At 55.0% G+C, this 27,652-nt stretch overlaps 1 protein-coding gene across 4 annotated transcripts in view; it reads left to right on the top strand.

Annotated features, from left to right (window-relative positions):
* The window catches only part of RUNX3 (RUNX family transcription factor 3), a 65,061-nt gene extending 44,422 nt beyond the window's left edge, over positions 1–20,639 (top strand). For 3 of the 4 annotated variants that reach the window (XM_030942210.1, XM_030942211.1, XM_010355718.2), the window contains exons 5-7: positions 1,723–1,827; positions 12,797–12,955; positions 17,526–20,639. In XM_030942210.1, coding sequence (XP_030798070.1) covers positions 1,723–1,827; positions 12,797–12,955; positions 17,526–18,070 — 809 coding nt within the window. In that variant the 3' untranslated portion in view covers positions 18,071–20,639. The remainder of the gene's footprint in view (positions 1–1,722; positions 1,828–12,796; positions 12,956–17,525) is intronic. The other variant, XM_030942212.1, reaches the window with a different exon arrangement.
* Positions 20,640–27,652: the final 7,013 nt, after the last annotated feature.

Below are 27,652 nucleotides of genomic sequence, written 5' to 3'. Positions count from 1 at the left end.
TGTGAGACCATTGGCCCCTACCCACAGGGAGTTCCCAGACCTGTACGTGGGATCCAGAGGCAGGGATAGGGGGATAAATCTGGCTTGGGGGATCTGCAAATCTCCCCCACTCCCTGCCACCAATCTCACAGAGCATAAGGCTGTGGATCATAATAGAGAATAGGGTGAGAGGAGGACTTTTACCCAGACCCCTAAGCTCCCAGACACATCAGAGAATTCACTGTAGAAAGTAGAGAGAAGACTGTTGAAAGTAAATCTTCATAAACTGCTTTCTACACGGAGAAGCCTGTCTAAACATAAAACGACAGAACAAGAAATAGAAGTGAAAATGAAAAACCACCCAGCGTGCGAAGGCAAACTGTACAGGCCAGTGCCCCCGGGAAACTGATGGCCACAAATATAGCATGGAAAGTATTAATAAGCTTAATATATAGCAATTTTTAAAAGGCACTAAAACCTTCACAGGAAACTAAAAGAACATGAAGCAATAATACGTGTTGGATTATGATGGATAATAATCATATAAAAAGTTTCAGTCTCACTAGTAGTAGAAAAAAAGCCAAACAAAATCAAGAGCATGTAAAAGATCTTCCATCTTGATAGACACGTCCCTGGGGTGTGACGCAGCCTCACACGCAAGGGTGACGACTAAATCTCTCCGGAGAGTCATCTCACTCCAAGAGGGATCAGGGCCCGTAATATGTCCCAACCCTCTGCTGCCGTGAAATCACTCACCGCTTCTTGGAATCTAGTCTAAGGAAATAAGCAGAGATGCAGACAAAGATTTTTATAAACAGAAAGTCACTTTCATTTTATTTTAAATGGTAAAAAAAACAAAAAAACAAAACAAAAAAAAAACAGTATTTTAAAAGTTTTTTCCCCTCTCAGGAATTTTGAATGGAGACTTTGGAGCCAAATGTCTATCTAAAAATAGAACAACATTCTGGAAATAACAGTTGTGTCTACAGAAGAAATGTCTGCAGCTCCCAAATCAGTCCTTTTTCAGCTCCAGCTGCACACATCAATAAGAAATTAGCAACGATGTAAACACCCGAGAGTAAGGAGGTAGATAAATAAAAGATGAGGCTTCCTTGAGTTGAAATATTTTGCAGCCATTAAAAATGAAGTTTATGGAGTTTTAATGATGTGGGAAAGTACTTCTGATGTGATGTTAAGTGAAAAAAAAAAAAGCAGTATGAAAATCTGTATTTTAGTAGCACTGCAACTGTGTAAATATACAAACCCATACAAAAAGAGCTGGAAGGGAAAACGCCGAATGGTAATGGTGTCTATCTCCAGCTAGTGGAACCATGGGAGGATCTTTTCTTCTTTGTTTGTATTTTCTATGTTCTTGAATTTTTCTACGAGGATCACCAATTACTTTCAGAAAATAGAATATACCCATCCTGCTCCCTGCCGTAAAATCATGTGGGTTTCTGAATAGAAGAGACAGCAGAAAGGCCAAGAAGCGGGGAACGTAAGCCAGGGTGGCCACGGCATGGGGTAGGGAGGTGACAAAGTTGGCGTCAGACCCCCGGGCCTTGAATGCCAAGCCCAGCAGCTTGAGCTTCACCCAGAGCCCTATCTTTTGCCCAGGTTGAAAGAGGACAGAGTGCCCCTTCTTGAAAGTTAGGGCCTTCCAGGGTAGGTACAGGTGGGAGAGCAGGGTATTGTGGAAGCTCCAGGTGCCAACTGCCTGCCTCTGTCCCCCACTCTCCCCAGGGAAGAGTTTCACCCTGACCATCACTGTGTTCACCAACCCCACCCAAGTGGCCACCTACCACCGAGCCATCAAGGTGACCGTGGACGGACCCCGGGAGCCCAGACGTAAGTGCCACCGAGCCCCCTGAGCCCCTGCATGGGGGAGGAGGGTCCAGTGCGGGAAGGACGGCAGCTAGGTCAGACAGATGGACCCCTCCTGGGGGTCTGCAGTCCTTGGCTTTGTGCGCCCACACACTGCGTGCCTGCCAGCAAACCCCTAAACCCTCTGGGCTTAGCATGAGACTGTGGGAGGCCAGCGAGGAGGCTGGGAGTGGAGATGACTGTCCATGGAGACTGCTCAGGGAGTCAAGGAAAGGAAAAGGATGGAGAAAACTTTCAGATGTGGCATTTGTGGGGGTGCTTGTGTGTTTCTGGATGGAGGTTGGGCCAGGCTTGCCTTCCTGTGCCCCCAGCTTCTCTGCCGGTGGCTGAGGGATGGGTGGAGGGCAGGAGTGATCAAAAATCAAGGGCTGGCCTGGATGTGAGGCCAGGTGTCTTCCTTGGAAACTGGGTCTTTGAATCTTAGCGTGTGACTCGCTCAGGTCACCCAGAGCCCTGGCACCCGGACCCTACGAGCAGGGAGTTCTGGTCCATCAAAGCAAGTTTGTGTTTAATTCTCTCTGCTTGCTGAAGGTCAGATTAAGGCTGGGGAAGTGGGAGGGTAGGCCGAGGCTCTGTGTCCGCAGAATGAATGAGTGAATGAATGAAACAGAGGCAGCCAGCGTCCTGAGCTCCATCCCACCTCCCCGAGGCATTTTTCAGCTCGGTGCACTGAGGGTTGGCCTGCCCCTCTCTTTCTCAGAAATGTGACCCTTTGCAGTTTAGAAGTCACTATTGAATGGGATCTTCGGGACAGCAGAGCCAGAGGGGTCACCCAAGTTCTAGCGAGGAGAGAATCCAGGCCTGAGGGAGTTGGGTACCTGAATAGGACCTAATGCTGTGCAAGGTGCAGGAAAGCGCCCCAGGCTTCAGTCTTCCCAGATGCAAGATTCTAGGCTGAGCAGGCCTGGGGCAGGAGGCCTAGCCCTGGGCTGACCCCTCCCTTCTTGGGAGTCAGCTGGGCCTAGCACCCCATCTTCCAATTCCTGGGCCCATCCCAGCATCTGGCCACTTGGGAAAGGCTTGGAGCTGAGCCCAGCAGACCTGGAAGAGTCTCTCTCCAGGGCTCTCAGGGTCACCTCTGCCAGCCCTGAGCCCCTGCACACATCTTCAGGCCTGCACGGTCAGCTCCCAGCCAGCACTTGCTCTGACCACACTCCTGCCGGTTCCTTCCTGCAGAGATCAGACATGGAACAGCCCATGCTCTTGGCTTTGGGCTTCATGACCCTAGGCAAGTCATGTCTTCTTTGTGGCCTCAGTTTTGTCATCTGAGAACTGGATCAGTGACTCCCAGAGTCTCAAGGTAGTGATGGCTGGGAAGCCCTCATGAGCCGTAGACCACCATAGTGCAGAGGGCAGGTTGCAAGCCAGCCTTCCTGGCTGTGGGACCTTGGGCTAGTCATCTCCATGCCTCAGTTTCCTGAACTGAAAAATGAGATTCACACAAGCAACTACCTCATGATGCTATTGCGAGGAAACAATGGCTAAATCTATAGAAATCTCTTAGCGGTGGGGGTTGGCAGGTAATCCGTCACTTTAGCCAGGGCTGTTATCTGCAGTGTGACCTAGGGCAAGTCGCTGACCTCTCTGGGCCTCAGCTCCCTCCTCCATGAAGTGTAATGATGCCACCCACCCTGCGGGCCTGGAGATCGGGGCGACGAGTGGACAGCACATGGCCATAGCACAGAGGGGTTCCATGAGTCACTGGGTCGGCAGCGTTCTGTTGTCTTCGGTACCCAGCTCCCTTCCTGCACTCCTACCACCACCATTAGTCAACGGTGAGCTCTCTCATGGGCAGCAGCTGGGTGGCTGCCTTGGTAATAGAGCTGGAGGCATCAAGTCTCCATTGAAGGAGGTGGCAGCCCTGCCCTACGTCTCCAGGGGCAGGGTCAGCTTGGACAGGAGCCACAGTTGGGCTCAGGGTGGGGATGCAGCACTCAGGAGCCACTCCAGAAAGAGGGGAGCACCCAGTTGGTAGATGCTCGGGACGGGGTCTTGACGCTTGGTGGGAAGATCCCAAGGGACCGAGCAAGGTTGGCACCTCTGAGAGCCCTCCATGCTCAGCTCAGCCCACCCCAGAGCCGCCCACTCTGCCCTGCTGGGGCCCCTGGATGAGCGTGGAGACTTAGCCCTGCCTGTGGGAGATTCCAGCGGAATCCCCTGCCTGCTTTTCCTTGCCTGGGTCTCCCAGACCTGAGATGGCCCTTTCTGGGGTGAGCTGGGAGGTAGAGGGGTGACTCAGGACCAGGCAACAAGAGGGAGGGACAGAGGCTGGGTCTGGAGACCCGCGGCATCAGAGGCCAGGCTTGCTGCACCACCTGAGACAGGTGGCCTCCCTCTCTGGGCCCCGGAAGGGGCTGGATCAGTGGTTTTATTTACAGAACAGAGCAGATATGGGGTGCGGGGGGGCAGTCTACTAGGTCCCCCATCCTTAGGACCTGCCTACTCCAGTCCCTGGCATATTCTGGCCTTGATATCAGGCCCCCACGCCCTGGGTTGCAGCCCCACTCCTTTGTCTTTGACCTTGGACAAATCCTTGGCCTTTCTGGTCCTCAGTGTCCCCATCTATAAGAGTGAAGGGACCAGCTCGGTGGCTCCTGGTCACTGAGCAACCTCCTCCCTTGTGCCAGGCCCTGGGCAAAGTCCCCATTAACTGCTCTCCTGGGCAGCTCCAGGAGAGGGTAGAGGCCAGGGCGTAAAACCTCTTGCCCACAGTGACCGTCAGCATACCCTGGGGGCTCCGACCGGGGTCTCCGGGAAGTGAGGACCACTTGGAAGGGCCTTTTCGCCTCAGTGTGCTCAGCTGTCAAATGGATGGTATTGGTGTCTGCTCAGGGGAGTCGCTGTGAAGGTTGACTGGGTTGACTGGCCCCAGGAAGTGCCCCACAACCTTCGTGGGTTGTTACAGGCCTTTTGTGCTCCTGGACTTCCTTTCTCAGCTTTTTTCCTGTTTTGCCACCTCCGACCCTCTGAAATCTGAGCCTGCTGTGGGGTGAAGTGGGAGTAGGGGCTGGTTCTGGGAGCCAAGGACTGGGAATCTGTAGATCCCTGAGGCCGGCTGTGGGTTCTGTGGCCAGGTCGTTCCCCTCTGGTGCCCTGCAGAGCGTGCCCGGCCTGCAGCCAGGTGGCCAGCTGGGTTTGAAGGCTGGCTTGGTGGCTTCCTGCCTGTGTGGCCTTGGTTTCTGAGGTTCTCAGTGCTGGTGTCCCTCAGAGTCACTGGGGGCTGGTTAAGAAGCAGGTTGCTGAGCCGTGTCCAGGATCCCAGCAGGAGGGGTGCGACACCTGGCAAGTCTGGCATGGACCACGGTGGGGGAACGGACCTCACTCCCACCTAGCCTGTGCCCGTTACCCTCTGCCCTCCCTCCCACACCCTGCTCTGGCCACCCTGGCCTCCTGGCTGGTCTTTGAACTTGCCAGGGACACTCCTGCCCCGGGGGCCTTTGCACTGCTCTTTTTTCTACCTAGAACACTCCTCCCCAGACACCCCCAGATGCATGGCCCACTCCTTCACACCCTAAAGCCTCTGCACGTCTCAGCAGCACCCGTTTCAAGTGGCACACACACAGCCTTCCTCACCTCTCCCCTTTTCCTTCCTGGCTTTAAGGTCACCCCGAGCACTTACCACTACCACCTTCTAAGGTGCTACCTAGTTCGATAATTTGTTTCATTTGTTATTCATTGCTCCCGTTTTGTTTTGTTTTGTTTTGTTTTTTGAGATGGAATCTTGCTCTGTTGCCCAGGCTAGAGTGCAGTGGCAAGATCTCGGCTCACAGCAACCTCCACCTCCCAGGTTCAGGAGATTCTCTTGCCTCAGCCTCCCGAGTAGCTGGGATTACAGGCACACGCCACCACCCCCAGCTAATTTTTGTATTTTTAATAGAGACAGGGTTTCACCATGTTAGCCAGGCTAGTCTCGAACCCCTGACCTCAAGTGATCCGCTCACCTCAGCTTTCCAAAGTGCTGGGATTACAGGCATGAGCCACTGTGCCCAGCCCCCTATTGTTTATGCTCTACAAGGGCAGAGTTCTTTTCTCTGGTTTGCCAGGCCTTGGTATAGCCAGACCCCGGGAATGCAGGCAGGAGCTCCTGCATTCATAGCTGCTCCATAAATCGTTGATGAATAAGCAAATGATTCATTAATGTCATTTCGGGTAGTGCGAAGTCCTATGAAGAAAAACAAAGCAGGGAGAAGGAGTGGAGGGTGCAAGGGATGGGACAAGGGGTGGGGCAGGGAGGCCGCCTGAAGAGGTGATCTTTGAGCAGGGGTCTGAGGTGAGCAGCCAGCAGAGTGTGGCAGCCGAGGGTTTGGCATGGGCAGGAGTGACCCTAAGCCCACAGTTGGGCCTTTGAGGGCCTTAAGAGTTTCCGCAGTTTCTTCCTGGGCTGAGGAGAGGCAACTGCTCCAGGTCCCTGGCTCCCAAGACCGCCACAACCGCCAGGAGTGTCCGCTGGGCTAGGGGCAGGGTAGGGGAGTCTACCCAGCAGGAGGGAAGGGGTTAACCACAGACCTCCCGGATTCTCCTAATCAACCCCAGGCCGCTGGAAGCCCCACTTGGAGCCCTGGGAGGGAACCGCTGGCCTCCCTGCCCGCTGGCCCCCGGCCAGCCCGTTTCCCTGCCCAGCCACCGACCCGGCTTTCATCTGCTCACAGGGGGCCGATTCACAGCAGACCACCCCAGGCCCGGCACCCGCCTGCGATTCCGCGAGGCTGTTAAGAGTCGGGTGTAAATCTCCTGACAGGCCGCAGAGCCGGCCTCGGGCCCGGCGCCCCACCCTGCTGCCGGGCAGACAGTGGCTGCTGTGTCTGGGTCACAGCCGCACCAGGCGGCCAAGAAGGTTGCCGAGTGGCTTCAGATGGGTGAAGGGCCTGGTCACTGGAGCCCACACTGTCCCCAGCAGACGATGCTGTTCCTGTGGCCCTGCCCGACTCTGCTTCTCCCAAGAGGCTGAACACTGAGCTGGCCTCCTGCCTGTCGGACCTTATGGCCAGGTGACCCAGCTCTTCTCTCATGGAGGTCTCGGGAAGCGATGACCTTAGCAGCCGAGCTCCATAGAGTGTGTGACCTTTCCAGGTTTGAATCTCAGGGGTGCCACACACCATGTGACCTTGGCTGTGTGCCTCCACTTTTCCATCTGTAAAACGGGGGTGATAGTCACAGCCTGTCAGAAGGATGAGACCCTTGGAGACGAAATGCATGGCCCACCTTGCACAGTGCCTGGCACATCATGGATGCCTGCTGAAATGGCTGCCACTCCTATCATAGGGGCTTGTGTTGGGCCTGCATGGAGGCAGGGGGTAACCCTGATGGTCTCTTGGTTTCCCCAGAGGCACCTGGTGGGGGTGGGACCCCAGGCTAGCCAGGCTGGTGGTGGTGAAGGATTCCCTGGGGACAGTGGTAAAGGAGCCCCAACCCAGAATCCAGCCCTGGTCCTCTAGCTCCCACACTGTGTGACCCTGGTGAGTCCCCAGCCTGGCTGGGGCCAGCATTCCTGCCCCCTCTTTGGCCTTTATCATATGCCTGTGAGGTTGGTCACCCCCACGGCACAGATGCGTCAAAGAGGAGCTGTTTGCCTAGGAGCAGATGGCCAAGTCAGAATGGGAGTCCAGAACACCTTACCTTCCTCGAAGGCCAAGGCCTGGTGGGCTGTGTAATTGTTGAAACCTTTCCTGACCCACGGGGGTTAAAGGTGTGATCCGCATTTTGCAGATGAGACAGCTGAGGCCCAGAGGGCAAGAGTGGCTTGCCCAAGACTGTGACCACTGGTGGGTGAGAGCTGCCTGGTATGAGCTTGGGGCCACTGGGTCCTTGGGAGGGGCAGGCTGGGATCTGCCCTCTGTAAGTGAGGGCCGTAGGCACTAATCCAGGCCATGCTGGAGTTGCTGTCTGATCTGAGCCCAGCAGCTGGAGGCTGACAGCAGCCAGGACAGGCCCTGAGGGCCAACACAGGGCTTTCCCCAGCTGTCTCCATCCTCTGCTTTTAAAAACATGTGGCCTGTCCTCCAGCTCATCGGCACCCTCAGGGGTTAGACAGTATGATAACCACTTTACAGATGTGGAAACTGCGGTCCACAGGCAGAGAGGGACTTGGTGGGCTAGAGCAGGCTTTGATTGGAAATGGCACTGTCAACCCTGAGCTTCAGAGCAGGGAAGGGCCCCGGTGGAGTCCACTGAGACCTTCTCATCTTCCTCTCCCAAGTCTTATTCTCCTGGGCCTGAAGACGGCAGCTCTGGGCCCTGGGGCTGGACGGGGCCCTAACACCTATTGTGGAGTCCTGATGGTCAAAACACAGGCTCTAGGGAGAGCAGGTGGCCTTGTGTCTTCTGCATGACCTCGAGCTCACTGGCTGTCCAGAGCCTCAGTTTTTCACCCACATGATGGGATGGTGGCAGGCGTTACTTAAGAGGATGTTGCAAGGCAAAGCAAGACGGTGTGTGCCGGCAGCTTAGACGCTGCCGTGGAGGAAGCGCCCAGGGAGCGTCTGCTGCCATTCTGATGGCTTCCACTCCTGCTGGCCACTGCTTTAAACGGCAGTCCTAGCCTGCAGAGGTGCGATGGGAGCTCTCTTGTGGGAGAAAGGGGACTTCCTGGAGGAGGGGCTCCTGGACTGGGCTTCACAGGACAGGAAAGCATTGCTGGCAGAGGCTGTCCTGAGCTGAGGCTCTGAAGACTGGGGGGCAGAGAATATTCGAGAAATACCAGGAACAGTAGCAGCAGGAAGAAGTGGTAGTGGGTGGGCCCTGGGGCCAGCAGCCCTGCCTTCTTTTCTTTCTGGAGCCCCTCTGACCACCGGCTGATCTTTGCTACCTTAAATCAGCAACTTTCAAAAGGAAGGGGCCTCAGTGGGCAGACTGTACAGATGGGAAACTGAGGCGTACCAGGACTGGGCCGCAAGTGACGGAGTGGGTTAGGGCCAGAGCTCCCCACGCAGCTCTCACTCTGGGTAACCGAATGAAAGAGGCTTTTTCTGAAGGCCATCTTCTTTCCTCAGGCACAGGAACTTCTGTCCTCTTCCCAGTGTGAGGGCCCCAGCCCCGTGGCTCTGAGACTCTCTGGCGCCCTGGCCATGTGGGGCTGCCTTGGCTCCCCTCTGCCCCTCCCTGGCAGTGGTTCCAGCGTTCCATAGTAACAAGGAAGCAATTTCCGAAGGGCTGCTGGACTCCCCTCCTCCGGGAAGTCTGCCCTGTGGAGGGCAAGGGAGCATATGGCGGGAGCATGGGTTCTGGGGTCAGATTACCTGACCCACAGCCTGGGTCCTGGAACAGCCGCTCAGCATCGGTCTCATGGTGAAGCCTCAGTGGCCCCTTCTGAACAATGGGAACAAAAGGGAAAGTGTCAGGAGAAGAGCCCTGGGCTTGGAGTCAGGGGACCCGGGTATGAATCCTGCTTTGCTGCTCATGCTCTGTGTTCCTCACATGACTTTGGCATCCTGGCCTCCGCACCCCAGTCTCCAGCATGGGGATGATAGTTCTGCTTCCTTCGGGCATGAGCAGAGATAAAAGCGATGGTCATGATGGTGGTGACCCACGTGGCTAGAAAGTGTCCACACCTTAGGCCAGCGCCTCAACCCACAAAGATAGTGTGATGGGGACACCGCAGCCCGGGGTGGGAGAAGGGAGTGTGACTTGAGTGAGACCACCAGACTACAAGTGGCAGGACCCGTCCTCGAACCCAGGCTGGCTGTGAACCCCGCCCTCTTCCGCCAGGCCGCAGGAGTAACTGTAAACACTCTTTGTACACTGTGTGACTCAGAAACAGGGGACTTTATTCTCCTGTGACGAAAGTAACAAGGCCTGAGGTTTTGCACCAGCCCTATTGGCTCCCTTCAAGCTTGTGGCTAAGACACCCAGATCCTTTGCACTCAGGCTGTCGTCGCATCAGTCTGTGGTCCCCACGTCCACATGGCAGGCTTCGTGCCTGTTAAGATTCTTCTGCTCACTTGTCCCCCATCTCATCCACATCTCCCTGCCATTTCCAGTGGCCTCAGGAGCAAGGACAACATTTCCTCCAAGGCCTGTTAGGGCTGAGGACTGGGTCTGGAATTGGAAGCTCTGGCTGTACTGGGCCTGCCCTCCTCAGGGTAGCAGTCAGGTGCCTTCCACAAGGCACCCCTTCCCCATCCGCCCCAGGCCCCACCCATCCCACTTGCCCCATTCCCAAGGGCGTCTGAGTTTGCAGCCCCAGCGCCCCCTGCTGAACTCGCCCCCAGGCCATGTTTTCCCCTTTGTTGCCAAGGGTCCCGGGAGGCAACAGTGGGGGGCCTGGCCAGAGACCAAATGGTCTTATTCCTGCCACCAAGTGGCCCATGGATTCCTGGTCTGGGGCCTCATTGGAGGAGAAGGTGGGGCTCCCTGGTTCTTGGTGGGACTGGCTGAGCCCCTGTGGCTCCCAGGCCCCCTGCTTTCTTTCTGAGGCTCCCAGATGCCCGTTCAAGCTTCCAACAGGGATGCGTAGGGAGCTTGGGGGCCTACAAGTACCAGAATCCATTGCGTTCCCATTCTGAAAATCAGAAATCAGGCCTACGCGAGGCCGCAGGCTCTGTCCCCTCATGCCCTACAGTGGTTGACAGTCTTTTCCCACTTTTCGAGTCCCCAGGAATCACATGTCCAGGCCCCAGAAAGCGCAGTGAGTTCTGTTTTACCTCCCACCTACATCTTGCCTCTTCTCCCTCTGCCAATCTAGAAAGTGCACACGTCACTCTAGACCCAAGGCCTTAGGCAAACCTTCTGTTCCCCCTTAGCCCCTTCCACATCTTTTTTTTTTTTTTTGAGATGGAATCTTGCTGTGTCACCCAGGCTGGAGTGCAGTGGTGCAATCTTGGCTCACTGCAACCTCTGCCTCCCGCGTTCAAGCAATTCTCCTGCCTCAGCCTCCCGAGTAGCCGGGATCACAGGTGCCCGCCACCATGCCCAGCTAATTTTTGTACTTTTTTTTAGTAGAGATGGGGTTTCACCATGTTGGCCAGGCTGGTTTCAAACTCCTGACCTCACTCAGGTGATCCGCCTGCCTCGGCTTCCCAAAGTGCTGGGATTATAGGCGTAGCCACCATGCCCAGCCCACACCTTCTTTTCTAAAGGGTCCCAGGTCCAGGAAACCCCACCCTCTGCTCCATGTGTGACCTCCGACAAGCTTCCTCGCTTCTCTGCAGCTGCAGTTCTCTTACTTGTAAAAGAGGGCCTGGCCACCCTGCCTGCCTGGGAGCCTCCCTCCAAGTCATGTGAGGCAGAATGGTTGTGACCATGTTAGGGTTGATCAGCCGAACCCTGGAGTGCACAGTCCTCCAAGGGAGCAGTCCTTTCCTCAGGTCAGCCCTGGAGAAGCCGCAGCCACTTGGGGGGGTGTGAACAGGGACGTTCCGGGGAGCATTGTGTGTAAGGGAACTAAAGGGGAAGCTTGGGAAGAACTGAAGTGTGAGTGGAGGGGACAGCGGAGTGAACTGTGCCTCCAGTGGCCAGCAGGAAGGAGGGATAGCAGTGTCATCCTCACCATTTTGCAGATACTGAGTTTGAGCTCCAAGGTGTGCTACTAAAAAAGCAAGTTACAGAATGACACACCCAGGCTGAGACCGTTCAAGGGAGTTCCATAAGAAACTTACTCTGTGTTTTCCATTCCTGGAAGACGAAAAATGTCTGGAAAGAAACTGGTTACAGTGGGGACTCTGGAGAGGAGCTTAGAGGGGTGGAAACAGCCTTATCTGTAATGCTTTTATTTTTGTAAATATTCATATGTTGCTTGTGAAATGTAAAATTAGTAATTAAAAAAGTGTGTGTGGTGGGGGAGGTCCCTGCAAGCTTGACGTCACTCCAGAAGTGTCCCTCGGCCTCAGCAGGCTGCAGGAGGGTGGGGGCCTGGCCACCCTGACCCTCCCAGCACCTCTGAGCCCTCGGATGTGAGACTGGGATTCTTCCTGTGTGGGCTCTGCCAGATAGGGAGTGGGAAATGCTGGCAGTTTTCTCCAGGTGTGACATCTCGTCCCCTGACCCCAGCTTCCAGGCACAGATGGCCATCTAGTCCCTCACGCAAGCCCCCTACACCTCTGGCCAGCATCCTGGTGGAGTTTTTTTCTGCCAGAGGCCCAGAGAGAAGGCATGTTCTGGGAATCCCTGAGTGACTTAGGGCTGGAAAAGCCTGCAGTCCCATCCTGGGGCCAACTCCCATTATTCTTGTAGACATGGGAGACAGTGTGCAAGGCAGGCTGGGATGCTGGGAGGCAGAGGTGGGCAGTGCTCCTGGGTTCTCTCCCTGCCTCCCTTGGGGGCATGAGCCACTTTCTCATGTCTGTTGCCTCAGTTTCCTTTTTTAGATCTAGGGTCCTCGTTCTGTTGCCCAGACTGGATGCAGTGGTACAATCAGCTCACTGCAGCCTCCACCTCCTGGGCTCAAGTGATCCTCCTGCCTCAGTCTTCCCAGTAGCTGGGACTACAGGCTTGTGCCACCCCACCTGGCTAAGTTTTTTTTTTTTTTAATTTTTATACAGACAGGGGTCTCAATAGTTGCCCAGGCTGATCTCGAACTCCTGGGTTCAACTGATCCTCCCACCTCAGTCTCCCGAAGTGCTGGAATTATAGGCGTGAGCCACTGTACCTGGCCCTCAGTTTCCTCCTCTGCTAAACAGTGTGTTGTAGAGGTTTAGATCACCAGGTGTTGTAGAGGTTTAGATCACCGTATGTTGTAGAGGTTTAGATCACAGTGTGTTGTTGAGGTTTAGATCACCACGTGTTGTAGAGGTTTAGATAGGTGGGGCAGGACATAACAACCATTTTCTGTTCAGAAAGGCTTTTGAAAACCTCTGGAAAGAGGCCGGTGGTGACCTCAGGGTTCTCCCAGCAGAGGGCTAAGGTCAGACCTCAGGAAGAACTTCCCAGCAGAGTGAGGCATTTCTGTCTCCACTGAGACTTGGGAAGCAACAGCTGATGGGCTCCTTGTGCTCTGCAGGGCACCGGCAGAAGCTGGAGGACCAGACCAAGCCATTCCCTGACCGCTTTGGGGACCTGGAACGGCTGCGCATGCGGGTGACACCGAGCACGCCCAGCCCCCGAGGCTCACTCAGCACCACAAGCCACTTCAGCAGCCAGCCGCAGACCCCAATCCAAGGTACGGCACAGAGGGAGGGCTGCAGTGGGGCGAGGTGGGGGTGGAGGCCCTGGGTGTGGTCCAATCTACCCCAGACCAAAAACCTGTCTGAAGATCAGTCACTGCACCCCCTTGTTTTGTGGAGGAGCTGCTGGTGCTTATTGGCACCTGCAGACAGTTCCTCTGGGCTTGCTGTGTGCTAACCATCATTCATTCACTCAGCAAACACTTACTGACATTATTGACACATGCCCGGTGCCTGGCCCCAGGAATCTGCATACCAGGAGTTCACTGTGCCTGGGGAAATGGGGTTAACCCCATAGTGCCCCTATTAAAATTGGGGCATGACTTGTCCAAGGAGCCCTGACAGACTCGCCACTGCCATGTACAGTTTCCCCACCCCTGCCCCACAGCCTCCGATTTTTCATCTGAAAGTGGATTGGTGGCGGATGCCTCTGCCCAGGGCTGGGATGGCATTCAAATGACATTACTGCACTCACACAAACTTTGCAGACTGTTAAGTGACATTCCAACCTAGAGAGGCACATAGCATTCCTGGGAAAGGTCTCCCACCCTGCCCAGCACCTCCTCCCAAACAGGAGGAGCTGAGGTGGAAGGGAAGACACAGTGGGGGTCTCCATCTCCACTGCCTAGACGGATACAGCAAGCACAGTTGCAGCCACTCCTCAGGCAGGTCTTCTGGAGTTATCGAGGTGCCTGGCACATATAGTAGGCACTCATTAAACGGCTGCTGGCTGCATCTCTCCTCTGTTCTCTCAGTCAGTGAGCTGGGGACACGGGAGGCTACATGCACAACTGGCCGTCGGGCTAGGTGGGGTGCCAAGGGTGCTTGGTGGCCTGGTGGACAGAGGCAGGCGGCTGGCTGCCATCACTGGCTGTGCCCATTCTTTCTCACTTGCCCCGGGCCTGGTTAGAACCCCGTGACAGATGAATGAATTGAGAAGCCTAAGAGGTTCAGAGCCACCCTCGGGTCACACAGCCCATCTGTGGCCAGGTCCAGAGTCTCCACAGTACCTGTTCCCAAGAACTTTCTGTACCTCTGAGGGGACAGACAAGGGGGCCTGGAAAAGGGCTGCCAACCAGTCTGCCTGCCCCACCCCCTTCTCCAGTACCACTGGGTCCCTCTACTGACAGTCTTCCAGGCATAGTGCAGCAGCCAGGGACTTGATGCAGGCCCTCAGTGTAAAGAGAGGACCCCTCCCCTTCTGGCCTGGGCTCAGGACTTCCGGCCTTGGTCCGGCTGAGACACCAAGGTCGGCAGAAGCCCCAGGCCCAGCCTCTCTGAGCCCAGGAACTAGTGCATTTGAGACTCTCAGCTCTTGAGCCCATGAGTTGGAGGTCTGTTCTCAAGAGGCAGCGGAAGGAGCTCTGCACGCTGTGCTCACGCCCACCCCTGCCCTGTAGCTGCCCCTGCTCCTGCTGCCCACAGGCCAGCATCTGTCGAGTTGCGGTAGCCTGAGAGCCAGCCTTTCCCTGCCATGGACAGAGCCAGACCAGGGGATCAGGGCCCAGCAGGGGAGCCAGAATCCAGGAGGTGGGGTGAACAGTGGCTTCCTGTCCACCAGCCCCCATGGAAGGAGAGCCCACATCTGCCCATCCACTGCTGGGTGGGCACAGCTTGGGAATCAGTGCCTGGCCCCACAGCAGGCACAGCTGCTGCTTCCACCCTGGGATGGGAGGAAAGGAGCCCCAGCCTGTGTGGGGCAGTGGCTGACTTCTGCTTCTCTGCCGGCTTCTTCCTGAGGCTTGGCCCAGTCCCTTGCTAGGCCCCCACAGCACTGGGCCACAGGCAGCCAGACCTCTCCATCCTCAGGCCTATCCCCTTTGGGTGAGAGAAAGGGCCTTGGATGACTAGGACAGGCAGGAGCATGAACTCTGCAGTCAGCCGGACCAGGCTAGGAATTCAGGTTCTGCCAGGCATTGGCTGTGTGATCTCAGATAAGTCACTTAAACTCAGCCTCAGTTTTCTCATCTGTGAAGTGGGGAGAAGGAGGTCCCTAACAAAGAGGGGTTGCTGGCAGACCCAGGCTTGGGAAGACTCTCACAGACCCCCCTCCTCTGCCCTCAGACTCCCTCCTGGGGATCCCCCTCGGGACACCCCACCATCACTTCCCTCGGTGCCTGTTAACTGCTTTGACCCCCCAACCTTGGTCACTGGCAAGCAGTGCAGAGACCCCGGCCCCTCCCATACCCCAGCCCCAGCCCCCAGCCACAGCCGCCCACAATGGGGGCTTCTCACAGCTGAAAGGGTTCATTCAGCCACCACGCAGCAGCCGGGGCAATCTGGAGAAGAAAATAAACATTTCCTTCCACTGTTGGGATTGGCCGCTCGACAGTGCCCCAGCAGCTCGGGTTTCCTGGGGCTGCGAGTCTGCGGGGTGGGGGTACAGGAGCTCCGAGGAAGCTGCTGGGGGTTTCTGAGGGAGTGCTGAGGGCAGGTACTTCCCCCACCACCCCACAGGAGGAGTGGTGCCCCTGAGGAAAGAGGCTGGAGGGGACGGTGGCGGGTCCAGGGAGGCCCAGCCCAGCGCCCTGCAGCCCGCATGAGCTCTGAGGGGCACAGTCCTGCTGTTGCATCCTGGGGTCTCCGTTTGTTTCCTTCGTCTTGAGAATGGGGTTCCCATCAGGCGGCCAGCACCCACTTCCACCCCGCCCGTCTCAGCTGTGCTGACATGCCCGGCACCTGCAACGGGACCTCTCCCACCGAGGGGCTCCCCAGATGAAAACTGGCAGCCAGGCGCCTTGGAAGCTCTCGGCCTCAAGGGGCAGGGACCTACTAGGGAGCATCCCAGATATCCCAGAAGGCCCCTGCCACCCAGACTGCTGTCCCCACATCTTCTTACCTTAAGCCAGGAGCCTCGCTCCGTTCCGATCCACGCCCAGGGCCGGAGTCCGCTGCTGAGGGAAACATAACGCCAGCTGACTTGGGAAAACCCCAAAGCCCCGAGAAGTTCCAAGTCCCAGCCTAAGTCACACAGCACCTCAGGCTTATAGCTCTCCGTCCTCAGCCAAGCCGCGGCATGGCAGGCAGAGCCCACCCCGGCTAGCACCGGCCCTTATCCTTTGGTGGGTGACACAGAGGGGTTGCTGGCTGGACAGACTGCACCTCTGGACCACTGCTAGGGGCTCATCCACCTCCCCCCGCTGCCAGAGTACAAGGGAGGCCCCACACCAGGGGCTTAACTTGGCAGGGCCCTGAATAAACCAGTTCTCCTGGGTGCCCAGAGTAAGAAGCACCACAGCCACAGAGGCCTTGCAAAGCCTCATGGACCACTACTCTGTGCCTAGTGCCATTCTAAGTACTTGATGTGTATTAACTGAATCCCAATGAACTGTTATCGTCTCGTGTTTTATATGGGGTAACTGATGCACAGAGAGGTTAAGTGACTTGCCCAAGGACACAAAGCTAGTAAGTGTCCAAACCAGGATAACTGTCCGGCTCCAGAAGCCACACAGTAAGCCTTGATCCTATGCTGCCTCAAAGACAGACAGCTCCCACTCATGCATGTGCTGGGGATCAGGACCAGAGACCCTAGGATTGTGTGCCAGGTCCATGTGCTGTGTGACCCTTAGGCAAGTGCCTCACCCTGTCTGGGCCTCAGTTTTCCCACCAAGGGTGTTAGACTCAATCCCCGAGCCCTTTTGAATGCTGAGGTTTTGGGGGTCTGTGATGACAAAAGTGGGGGACAGAGGATGGAACACCCTTGCCTTGGAGCCCATTGAGAAGCCACATTCCTGGGGGAGCAGGGGCAGGGTCTGGGCCGGACACTGTGACCAGGTCGGGGTCTGGGTCCCCAAGTTTGTCTGACTGCTGTCTCACTTTGCTGCCGAGGCAGGTGAGGCTGGCGTCCAGTCACTGTGTGGCCACGAGTCAGCTCCAGAGACACAGGCCCAGGGTGAGGTGGAGGCCAGAGCTGCTATGACCTTAGTGCCCACAACCCAGGTGTGAGCGCATAGAACCTCCGTGTGCTGCACCTGGGCAGGAGAGGCATGTGTGTCCCCAGCAGAGGCCTTGTGATGAGAACCAGTCCTTTCTATGCCACAGAGACTCAGTCTTGCTCTCTCTCTGCCTCCATTTGCTTGCCTTCAAAAGCGGGTTCCAACTCCCAGTCTCACACGTTCATCGGAGCCCTTTACACATCCACGGCCTTGCCAGCTATTAACATGGGCTGGTGGGGCGAGGAACTTGCCTGGGCAGGGCTGCTGGGAGGCCTGAGCTGACCCTGCCCTCCGCCCCGCCGCCTCGTCCTAGGCCTGTCCTCTGCGAGGCTGGACAGGAGGATTTAAAGAGAAGAAAAGACCCCACCTCTCTTCTGCTGCTGCTGCTGGTGGGGGTGCTCCCATGGCCCCTCTTGGCCCAGGGCACGCTTCCACCAGCTCCCCAGCAGGTCTGTGTTCGGAGTCCTGGCAAGGGAGTCCCTGGGCAGCCTAGGGCAGGAAGAGGAGAGTCAGGTCTAGAACTAGGGGTCCTCCAAATGGGCCTTGGGAACCAGAGCCCAAGGGCATTCTTCAGGAAGGACTCCCGGGGTTGTCTTGAGCTGCAACTGACCTCTTCCTTGCTTTCCTCCAGGCACCTCGGAACTGAACCCATTCTCTGATCCCCGCCAGTTTGACCGCTCCTTCCCGACGCTGCCAACCCTCACGGAGAGCCGCTTCCCAGACCCCAGGATGCATTACCCCGGGGCCATGTCAGCTGCCTTCCCCTACAGCGCCACGCCCTCGGGCACGAGCATCAGCAGCCTCAGCGTGGCGGGCATGCCAGCCACTAGCCGCTTCCACCATACCTACCTCCCACCACCCTACCCGGGGGCCCCGCAGAACCAGAGCGGGCCCTTCCAGGCCAACCCGTCTCCCTACCACCTCTACTACGGGACGTCCTCTGGCTCCTATCAGTTCTCCATGGTGGCTGGCAGCAGCAGTGGGGGCGACCGCTCACCCACCCGCATGCTGGCCTCTTGCACCAGCAGCGCTGCCTCTGTCGCCGCCGGCAACCTCATGAACCCCAGCCTGGGCGGCCAGAGTGATGGCGTGGAGGCCGACGGCAGCCACAGCAACTCGCCCACGGCCCTGAGCACGCCGGGCCGCATGGATGAGGCCGTGTGGCGGCCCTACTGACCGCCCCGGTGGACTCCTCCCGCTGGAGGCGGGGACCCTCACAACCTTCAAGACCAGTGATGGGCCGGCTCCGGCTCCGAGGCTCCGGGCAGGAATGGGACCTGCGCTCCAGGGTGGTCTTGGTCCCAGGGTGGTCCCAGCTGGTGGGTGGCTCTGGCTGCATCTGTCTAGCCACATCCGTGCACAGAGGTGTAAGGAACCACCCCCACCCCCGCCCAGGACACCACCTCACCCAGATCCTGGCCGTCTCATCCCACACTTCTGTGGGGAATCAGCCTCCTGCCACCTCCCCAGAAGGACCTCACTGTCTCCAGCTATGCCCAGTGCTGCATGGAGCCCGTGTCTCCTGGGACAGAGGCCATCTCTTCCAGAGAGAGGCAGCATTGGCCCACAGGATAAGCCTCGGGCCCCGGGAAACCTCCCCACCCCTGCACCTTTGTCGGAGCCCCTGCACCCCCTGGGTCCAGCCCTCTCTGCATTTACACAGATTTGAGTCAGAACTGGAAAGTGTCCCCCTGCCCCCGCTGCCCTTGAGCGGGGTTCCCCTCTTTGTACAGACGGGGCAGGACCCAGCACGCTGCTGGCAGAGATGGTTTGAGAACACATCCAAAGCCAGTCCCTCCAGCCCAGCTTCCCCTCCATTCCTAACTGTTGGCTTTCCCCCAGCCGCATGGCTCCCAGGCCCCAGAGAAGATGAGTCTGTGGCATCAGGTCCCTAAACCCAGGAAAGCACCTACAGACCGACTCCTCCATGCACTTTACCAGCCCAATGCATCCACCCTTTGTTCTCTTGCCGGGGCTGGGTGGGTAGGAGGTCCCCTTTCCTCTAGGTGGTCTCATAATCTCCATTTGTGGAGAAAACAGGGAGGCCAGATAGGTCCTAGCAGAAGGCATTGAGGTGAGGGGTCACTTTGGGTCAGACATCAATGTCCCTGTCCCACCTAGGTCCAGCCAAGCTGCGACTCATCCCCCAAGCCTCCTGGGAGGATCCAGCCAAATCTTGCACCTCCTGACACACACCTGTCTGTCTTTAACCTGTTTTGTGCTCTGGAAGCAAACAGTCCTGAGCAAAAAAAGTTTTTAAAACTGATTTTAGAAAAAGAAGCTTAATCTAACATTTTCAAACACAAGGTCTCTTACAGGTATAGCTCCGTGATTATGAGCAACACCCTTGCCCCCTCTCCGTCCCCCGCGGAACCCCAGCTGCCTCCTGAGGATGTGGGGTTATTAGGGTCTCAATACTTTCTCAAGGGGCTACACTCCCCACCAGGCAGCATCCCACCAGCCTGCACCACAGGCACCCCTGGGAGGACGACGGAAATGAGATGAGACGCCGATGAGACGCTGGGCTCTCTCCTCTGTGGCTCTAGGACATCTGTCCGGGAGGCTGCGCGGGGGTGGGCAGGATATGAGAGGTGGGGAGCACTGGCTGTGCGTGGCAGAACAGAAGAACCGTAAAGGGCTCTCCAGCCACAGCTCAGCTGCACTGCGTTCCGAGGTGAAGTCTTGCCCCTGAATTTTGCAAAACGGGAAAGTGGGCGCTTGCCCAAGGGCCAGGCCACGTGGATTCTCACATCAGAGTTCTCTGGCCCTAGAAAGGTTTAGAAAAGGTGTAAGGGAGCTCAAAGACTAGCAGCATGTGGTATTTTAACTTTCTGCCTCGGCCTCTGTGGATGCAGAAATCTGCCCCGCAGAATGCTGTTCAGCGGTTGTCTCTGTGAGAGCACTGTCCCCACCCAACTTGTCACAACAGCCAGAACCATACACCAGAGACACCGACAGGTTAGGCAGTCCTTCTGGTGATCCTATTCCACTCCCTCCTGCCACGGTTTCCTCTTGGCCTGTCCTCACTGGAAAAACAGTCTCCATCTCTTCAATATAGCTGCTGACTCCCTGCACCCACGGGGCCTCTCCTACCTTCTCAGGAAGCAGCGATGAATCCATTGTCCTTGTAATTTCTTCCCTCCTATTCTCTGGTTGTAGTTGGTCCCAGGTCATCGTGGGAGGCACCTTTGGGCTCCCAGTGCCCAGCACTTTTGTAGTCTCATCCCAGATTACTACCCCTTCCTGATCCCCAAGCCCTGGAGAGGCAGGGATAGGAAATAAATTGCTCTTCCTACCCCATCCCACATCCCCTGACAAAAAGTGATGGCAGCCGTACTGAGTCTGTAAGGCCCAAAGTGGGTACAGACAGCCTGGGCTGGTAAAAGTAGGTCCTTATTTACAAGGCTGCTTTAAAGTTGTACTAGGCAAACACACTGATATAGGAAGCAGGAGGAAAGGAAGATGTTTTAATACAGTGTTACTGTGAGTCTGTCAGTAGTGGGTACCAATCTTTTGTGACACATTGTCATGCTGAGGTATGACACCTGCTGCACTCATATCCGATGTAAAACCATCCCAGAGCTGGCGAGAGGATGGAGCAGGGTGGAAACTGCTTTGCACTATCATTTGCTTGGTGTTTGTTTTTAATGCACAACTCGCTTGTACAGTAAACTGTCTTCTGTACTATTTAACTGTAAAATGGAATTTTGACTGATTTGTTACAATAATATAACTCTGAGATGTGTGCAAGGAGTCCAGTGCCAGGCTTCTAGGGCTATGCATGGAGGTGGGGTGGGGCCAGGGAGAGGATAGAGACCTCCTGCTGTCGCCCAGGAAGAACAGGAACAGAGACACCCAGCGCCTTCATCTCCTTGCTTCCAGCTTCTTCAAGAATGGCCACAGAGACCACCCTGGCTGCAGGACAGCCGGTGAGGCCTGCTCCTGTATGACTGGAACCCCAGGAGAGCATCAAATAGGTCTTCCAAGTGCCACCAATCATGAGCGGGCTGTGATTCTCTTCCCAGCCATGTTGGGAGGAATTCCTGCGTGTTCCCCAGATTCAGATTTGGGGAGGGGGCAGAGGCAGAGGGAGAGTCCAGCTGCCTTGGTGAGAGCCCCCTACTGAGGCTCGTGTTTCAAGATCTGTGGCAAGCTAGCAAAAACAGTGGGGATTGGGAGCAAGCAGCCATTTTAGTACCCCCATTTTGCAGATGAGACAACTGAGGTGCAAAGAGGGAGTGTCATCAGGGTCTGTGTCTCCCTGGGGTGGTCCATGGATGAACTGGGACCACAGCCCAACAATGGTAGCGTGGGTGTGATGGTGTGGTGGCCTGACTTGACAGTCCCCCTCCCACCTTGCCAGCAAGGAGGCCTGGTCCACTTGAGATTTGTACCAGCACACAGCCCAGAGAGTGGCCGGTTGGGATTTGTGAAGGGAAATGTTCATGAAACAGACCTTATTTTTGAGTGATGCCCACTGACTTCAAAAATCACTCCCAAAGCTTTGCGCTGTTCAGTTTGGTTGGTCTGCTTGAAACTCAACACCCAACAAGAAGCTTCCATTTCCCTAGCCCGGCATCCTCTTTTACCCAAGAGACAGCAGGTCCATCTCTGGACAGGACCTCGGCAGTAGCTGTAGAACTTCTCTGTGGGTCTGCTCTGGGCAGCCTCTGCCAGGGTTGGTCCTGAAATGGCATCTACACAGCCAAGACCGTTTCTATTTATGTTTATTTGGGGTCACTTTGTAGGGGATGGTAGCCATCCCTCACCGGGCACACTTTGGTGCCACAGCAGATGGGAGAGGAGCTGTGACCTCCAGAGTCCCTGACTCAAATCTCCATCACCTGCACCCTAGCAGGCACGAACCAGCACACCCAGCTTGCCAAGGGGAAACTCAAGGTCCAGAGAAGTCTCAGGCCTGCCTGAGGTCCCAGGGCTGCGGGAGGAAGCACTGCAGTAGCCACAGCGGCCTGCAGGTGGCGGCAGGGGGCGGCATCGCTGGGCAGCAGGTGGACAGTGGCCATCATCCCTTTTGGACAGGGGTGAGGAGAGGCTGCCTCGGCTACAGCAAGAATTGAGGTTAGGTATTAAGAAGAACTTTCCAACCTCAGGTGACGCATTCCCGAAGGGCCTGCGAAAGGTCTTGATGTGGGGAAGGTTTTCTCTTCCTGAGCTGCCTGGCGGTGGGAGGTGCCTGTCCCTCTCTGAGTCTCCCTTTTTGGCCATACGCTAAATGAGCACCAGCTGTATGCCAGGTGTGGAGTAGGATCCCACGCCCCATGATCATCTGCTTTGGGACAGGGGTGTACCTGGCTTGAAGGAAGGGTTGACTTTCATAGTCCTACAACCCTGGCCTCCTGGACCCTGGGCCCAGTCCCACGTGTCCCCTGAGCCACCAGCAGGAGCTTAGGTCATGCAGCAGCCAGTCCAGGCTGAGGAAGCCATTTGGTTCCACAGTCAGAGCCCCTGGACTCCAGAATTCCGCTTTGGAGGCTCTAGGAGTCCTGTCGATTTGGGCTGGACTTTGAGTCCCTCCAGTTTCTCCAGCCCCCACAGCTTGAAATTGGCCCAGAAGGACCCAGTGATGGACCCAGAGAGCCAGCTGTGTCCTGGGGGCTCCCAGAAGTGGCGTCCTGTGGGGTGAAGTGGCCCAGATGGACCCTCCTTGCCGGCCCCTAGGAGCAGCCCTGCCACTGTTGGGCTGTGGCCATAGGGATGCGTTTGGCTTTTATGCTGAGAAGTGGGTGTCCCAGCCGTGAGACTATAGGCCAGAGATGACACGTTCCCATGTGAGGGCCTGGTGAGGGCTTGAGGAGATGGTGCGGGGTGGGGCCAGTGCTGTTTGTCGGGGAGGGCAGGGCTGGCTGCAGACCCAGCCCTGCCTCCCTCCTCAGCCCTGGCCCCTCCCTTGCCCCAGACTGCACCCCCCATAAACGCGGCCCCCCAGCATGGCCCAGAGGGCAGCTCTTAGCTGCACCAAACACCCCAGCCTGACCACGTGAGTAGAGAATACACCTCAGTGTGTCAGTTCATTTTGGGGTCGTAAATGAAATGAGCTGTCAAATGGGATGGGGGCAGGAGGGAGGCCAGAGTGAAAGAATGAACTGTTCCTGGCAGAAATCCAGAATGCCCTGATTCCTTCCCATGAGGGCTCCGGAGCTGGGAAGGGTGAGGGGCCGCATCGCCCCGACATCCGCAGCCACACCTGTGTGGTCCAGCGGCTGGGGAAGCCTGGGAAGCCGGATCCCGCGCTTCCTATTTTTAGTTTTGCAGCTAAGAGTGCGCTGTTTGTTTTATATATTTATATTCACCCACAGAAAGGGCCTGCCCTGGGCCCAGCCCGGAGGACCTATTATGGGAAGGGAGTGCAGCGGCCCTGGAGCCGGCCTGGACTACCCTCCTTTGTGCCCACCCTGACGGCTGGTAGCAATGTGGGCTCTCTGGTGTCCAAAGACACCATCTGGGCCACACCACACCACGCAGGTCTTTGGGCTGGGTGTCTTCGAGGCCTTGGCCAGAATTCATTCACTCATTAACCAAACACAGAGCCCCACCCCACCCCCAGGTGCCAGACACCAAGAACAAGGTGAACAAGTCGCAGCCATGGCTCCGGGGATCTCACAGGGCAGACAGACAGGAAAGCAGGTTGTGCCAGCCCAGTGTGGATCAGGGCAAACAAGGCAGGCTCCTCAGAGAAAACGTCTCTCCCCCGAGATCAGATGGAAAGATGAGTAGGAATGGATCAAGCAGAGAAGTGGTAGGAGGGAATGCCATGTGCAAAGGCCTGGAGAACCAGGTGTCACTGAGCTGGGAGGATGGTGGGACAGGTGTAGCAATGGTGATGGGAGGCGGGAGAGGATCCTTGCCAGGGGTCAGTGGCACGGGGGAGCCAAGCGGAGATGTATGTTTAGGAGGGGAGCACCACGACGGTGCAGACTGGGGATGAGGGTGCAGAGACCTGTTCACAGGCTACTAAAATAGTCTGGGCAAAGGAAGGTGAAGCCTGTGCAGAAAGACAGAAGGAGGAGCTAAGAGGTGTCTCAGACATCATTAGTACCGAAGTCACAGGAAGGGCGCCATGCCCCAAACCTCAGGTTTGAATGTCTCTCAGTCCCTCAGGGTTAGCGGCATTTCATGTGCCACTGGGGGCAAGATCTTAACAATAGCCTTTGTTATCACCCAGTTGGCCCTTGCCCCCTCCCTCCCCACCGCTTCACAAGTGTTTAGTGAAGCCTTATGTCCTGCCTCGGTTTCCTTATAGAACCGTGTGACCACACTGGAGGTCACATGCAGCCTCTCAGACTTGTGGGCCCAAGATGCTCAGAGTCCGGCCGAGCTATCCCACTCTCCTTCATGGTCTGAAAATATAAAGGTTATGAGACTCTGCATCTGCGGTTCCTGAGTTCTATATATTACATGTTAAATAATATTTTTAGTTTTTATTTTTAGACAGGGTCTCACTCTGTCACCTAGAGTGGAGTGCAGTGCAGCCTCCAACTCCTGGGCTCAAGTGATCCTCCTGCCTCAGCCTCTCAAGGAGCTAGAACTACAGGTGTGGACCACCAGGCCTGGCTATTTTTTTGTTTAGAGGCAGGGCCTCGTTATGTTGCCCAGGCTGGCCTCAAACTCTTGGCCTCAAGCAAATCTTATGCCTTGGCCTCCCAAAGTGTTGGGATTACAGGGATGAGCCACCATGCCCAGACTAAATGACATTTTTAAATGACACAAACTAATATATAATCTTGAGAGGGAAAGTAGACAGTTCTGATGACCAAAAAACACACAAGAAAAATGACTGATAATCCCCCCTCCAAAGATACCCACTATTAATATTTTTAGGCTTTTCTCCCCCATTCAGATATTTATTTCCTATAAATACACAAATACTTTTTAGAAATAACATTTTTCTAGCCAGACACATACTGTGTATACAGATTATCAATTAATATAGTTAAAAATAGAGATAAAAGTAATCTAGAATGAAATCAATGCAAAGATGAGATTATGCCTGTTTTCTGTTTTCTTCTTTCTAGTTTTCTAAAATTAGCCCACTTGTTCAGGGTATAGCATATTAAACTTCTAGACTGGTAAACGTCCAAGCAGAGGAGTTCAAGATCATGCAAGGACCACCTCATCTGTCATTAGCTGAAACACCACCTCTTCCAGGTAGCCTTCCCTGATACCCTCATACTAGGTTTGATGCCTTCTCTTTATCTCTGGAATAATAATAATAATAGTTAACACTTACTCTATGCCAGGCACTATTCTAAATATTTTGCGATTTTTTAACCCAGTCCATTGAGGTATGTATTATCATTCTCCCCATCTTACAGATGAAAAAACTAAGAAACAGGTCGGGTGCAGTAGCTCATACCTGTAATCCCAGCACTTTGGGAGGTGGAGGCAGGAGGATCACCTGAGGTCAGGAGTTTGAGACCAGCCTGGCCAACACAGTGAAGCCCCATCTCTACTAAAAATACAAAAATTAGCCAGGCATGGTGACATATGCCTGTAATCCCAGCTACTCAAGAGGCTGGGGCAGGAGAATCACTTGAATCCAGGCGGCAGAGTTTGCAGTGAGCTGAGGTTGTGCCACCACACTCCAGCCTGGACCATAGAGTGAGATTCCATCTGAAAACAAAACCAAGCAAAACAAAACAAAATTGAGAAACAAGGACAGAATTCCACCTGATCCTGACAAAGGCAGAGCAGTCGCTAAAAATGTTGAGTTTAAGTCTCCTACCAACTAAAAGTATTGGAGGCTCAAAGTAAGAATCAAGTTGACTTTAAGGGGGAAAAAATGTGACATTTCTACACATACTTGCTTACAAAGATTGATCAAGGGGGAGGAAAAAAAGAAAAAGAAATGAGAAAATGTCTTTTTTAAAAAAACAGAGGCCGTTTCTCTGCATCTGAGAGGTATGCCTCTACCTTTCTGAGTTGTGATTCTAAGATTTCACAAAGCATGAAATCAAAAAACAGAAGTCACTGTGACTGTCTCTGAATCTGTCTGGGAACCCCCAGTCCATCTTTCCCCACCCAACGGGGGTCCCTTCATGAACGAGGCCTCCCCGGAGCTAGGTCCGAGCCTCTTCATGGCAGGTTCATCCCCCTATCCAAATATGCACACAGTGGGAGTATCTGCCCAGGCGGCAGTCTTGCCCTGCCACAAACAGGTTCTATTTCTTTTTCCATGAAAACAACTCCGTCCTAAATCACTGACGCCTGAAATGAGAAAAATACAAGGCCTATATTATCATAAAACTATTTTAACACAGTGGGGCCTCTTCGGTGGTGGGAGGGATGGCCAAAGACTCTGCAGCCCCTTCCAGTTATAGCCCCTGGAAATGCTCAGATGGATGAGAAATTTGGTTTTCATTAGCGGCAAATGTGAGGAGTTCTGTCGCTCTGAATGGACCTTTGATTCTGGCTGATGGTGGACTCTTTCCAGGGCCTGGTGAGTTTTGTTTTGTTTTGTTTTCATATAAAATGGGACAGGCCCTTCCAGCTTATATCTCCCTGTACTACACAAGAATTGGGCAACGCCTCAACCTCTTGACTTCTAAAGTCAACAGCTGGGGCCGGCAGGAGAGGCACCCGGGACCATTCGCCTTTATTGACTCTGAGGTTTTATTAAAAATGTTATGTTTCCTTGAGGCCTGTGCCAGACCCAACAAGCAGACTGGCCAGTGAGAGGCTGGCAGAGGCCAGGGGGTTCGCACCGCCTGGAAGACAGCCCACCTTGACGTGCCTTCTCCCACCCCAGTGATCCCCCAGAAATGGCCTCTGCCTTGGAATCTCCACAGAAAACCCTATTTCTTCCCCTCTATCTACTTCAAGTGAAAGAACGTTGTTCTGCTCTTTTATTCATTCAACACACATTGGTTAGGCATCCACTACAGTGGCGGGTGCTTGGGATGCAGATGTGAGCAAGTCACACAATGTACTTATTCCCCTGGAGCCTACACCCTAATTGGGGAGAAAGGCCACAAGCAAATAAATAGATCACATGGCTGCAGACAGTAACAGTGACATTAAAAAAAAAAAAACAGGATAATGTGATGGAGGAAGACTGGGAGTTGGAAGTCATTGTTAGATAAGGTGGTCAGGGAAGGTCTCTCAGAGGAGCTGACTGCAGACTACCATAAACATAGCCAGGCGTAGTCCAGTTTCACCCACTGTGCCAGATGTGGCATCTTGACTACAGCAGATCAACACTGTCTCTGGAATTTGGAATGCAGCTACCAATTTGGTAAATCCTTTCTTCCTGATATCCAACAGCAGAGAGGCACTAGAGCAGTTTACATGGCGAGGACAGCAGAGCACCTTCACGGTCCAGCCTCAGGACTCCCTCACTCCATCCTCCATCATGGTATCATTTAATTGATTCTCTGTTCCACATGGTTGGGGAGGCCTCACAGTCATGGCAGAAGACAAAGGAAGAGTGAAGGTGACTGTTGCTATGTTTTACCAAAGAGACCGCCCCTGCCATAGAGATTTTTGCCCCTGCCCTAGAGATCTGTGGAACTTTGAACTTGAAATAGATGATTTAGGGCACCTGGTGGGAGAAATTTCTAAGCAGCAAAGTGTTCAAGAGGTGACTTGGGTACTTTTAAAAGCATTCAGTTTTATTCATTCACAAATATATGGTTTGGAATTGGAACTTATGTTTAATGGGGAAGCAGAGCATACAAGTTTGGAAAATTTGTAGCCTGATGATGCAATAGAAAAGAAAAACCCATATTCTGAGGAGAAATT

This window comes from Rhinopithecus roxellana, chromosome 12 (genome assembly GCF_007565055.1).
Source record: "Rhinopithecus roxellana isolate Shanxi Qingling chromosome 12, ASM756505v1, whole genome shotgun sequence".
NCBI classification, from domain to species: domain Eukaryota; kingdom Metazoa; phylum Chordata; class Mammalia; order Primates; family Cercopithecidae; genus Rhinopithecus; species Rhinopithecus roxellana.
This window is presented reverse-complemented; position numbering and strand designations above follow the sequence as displayed.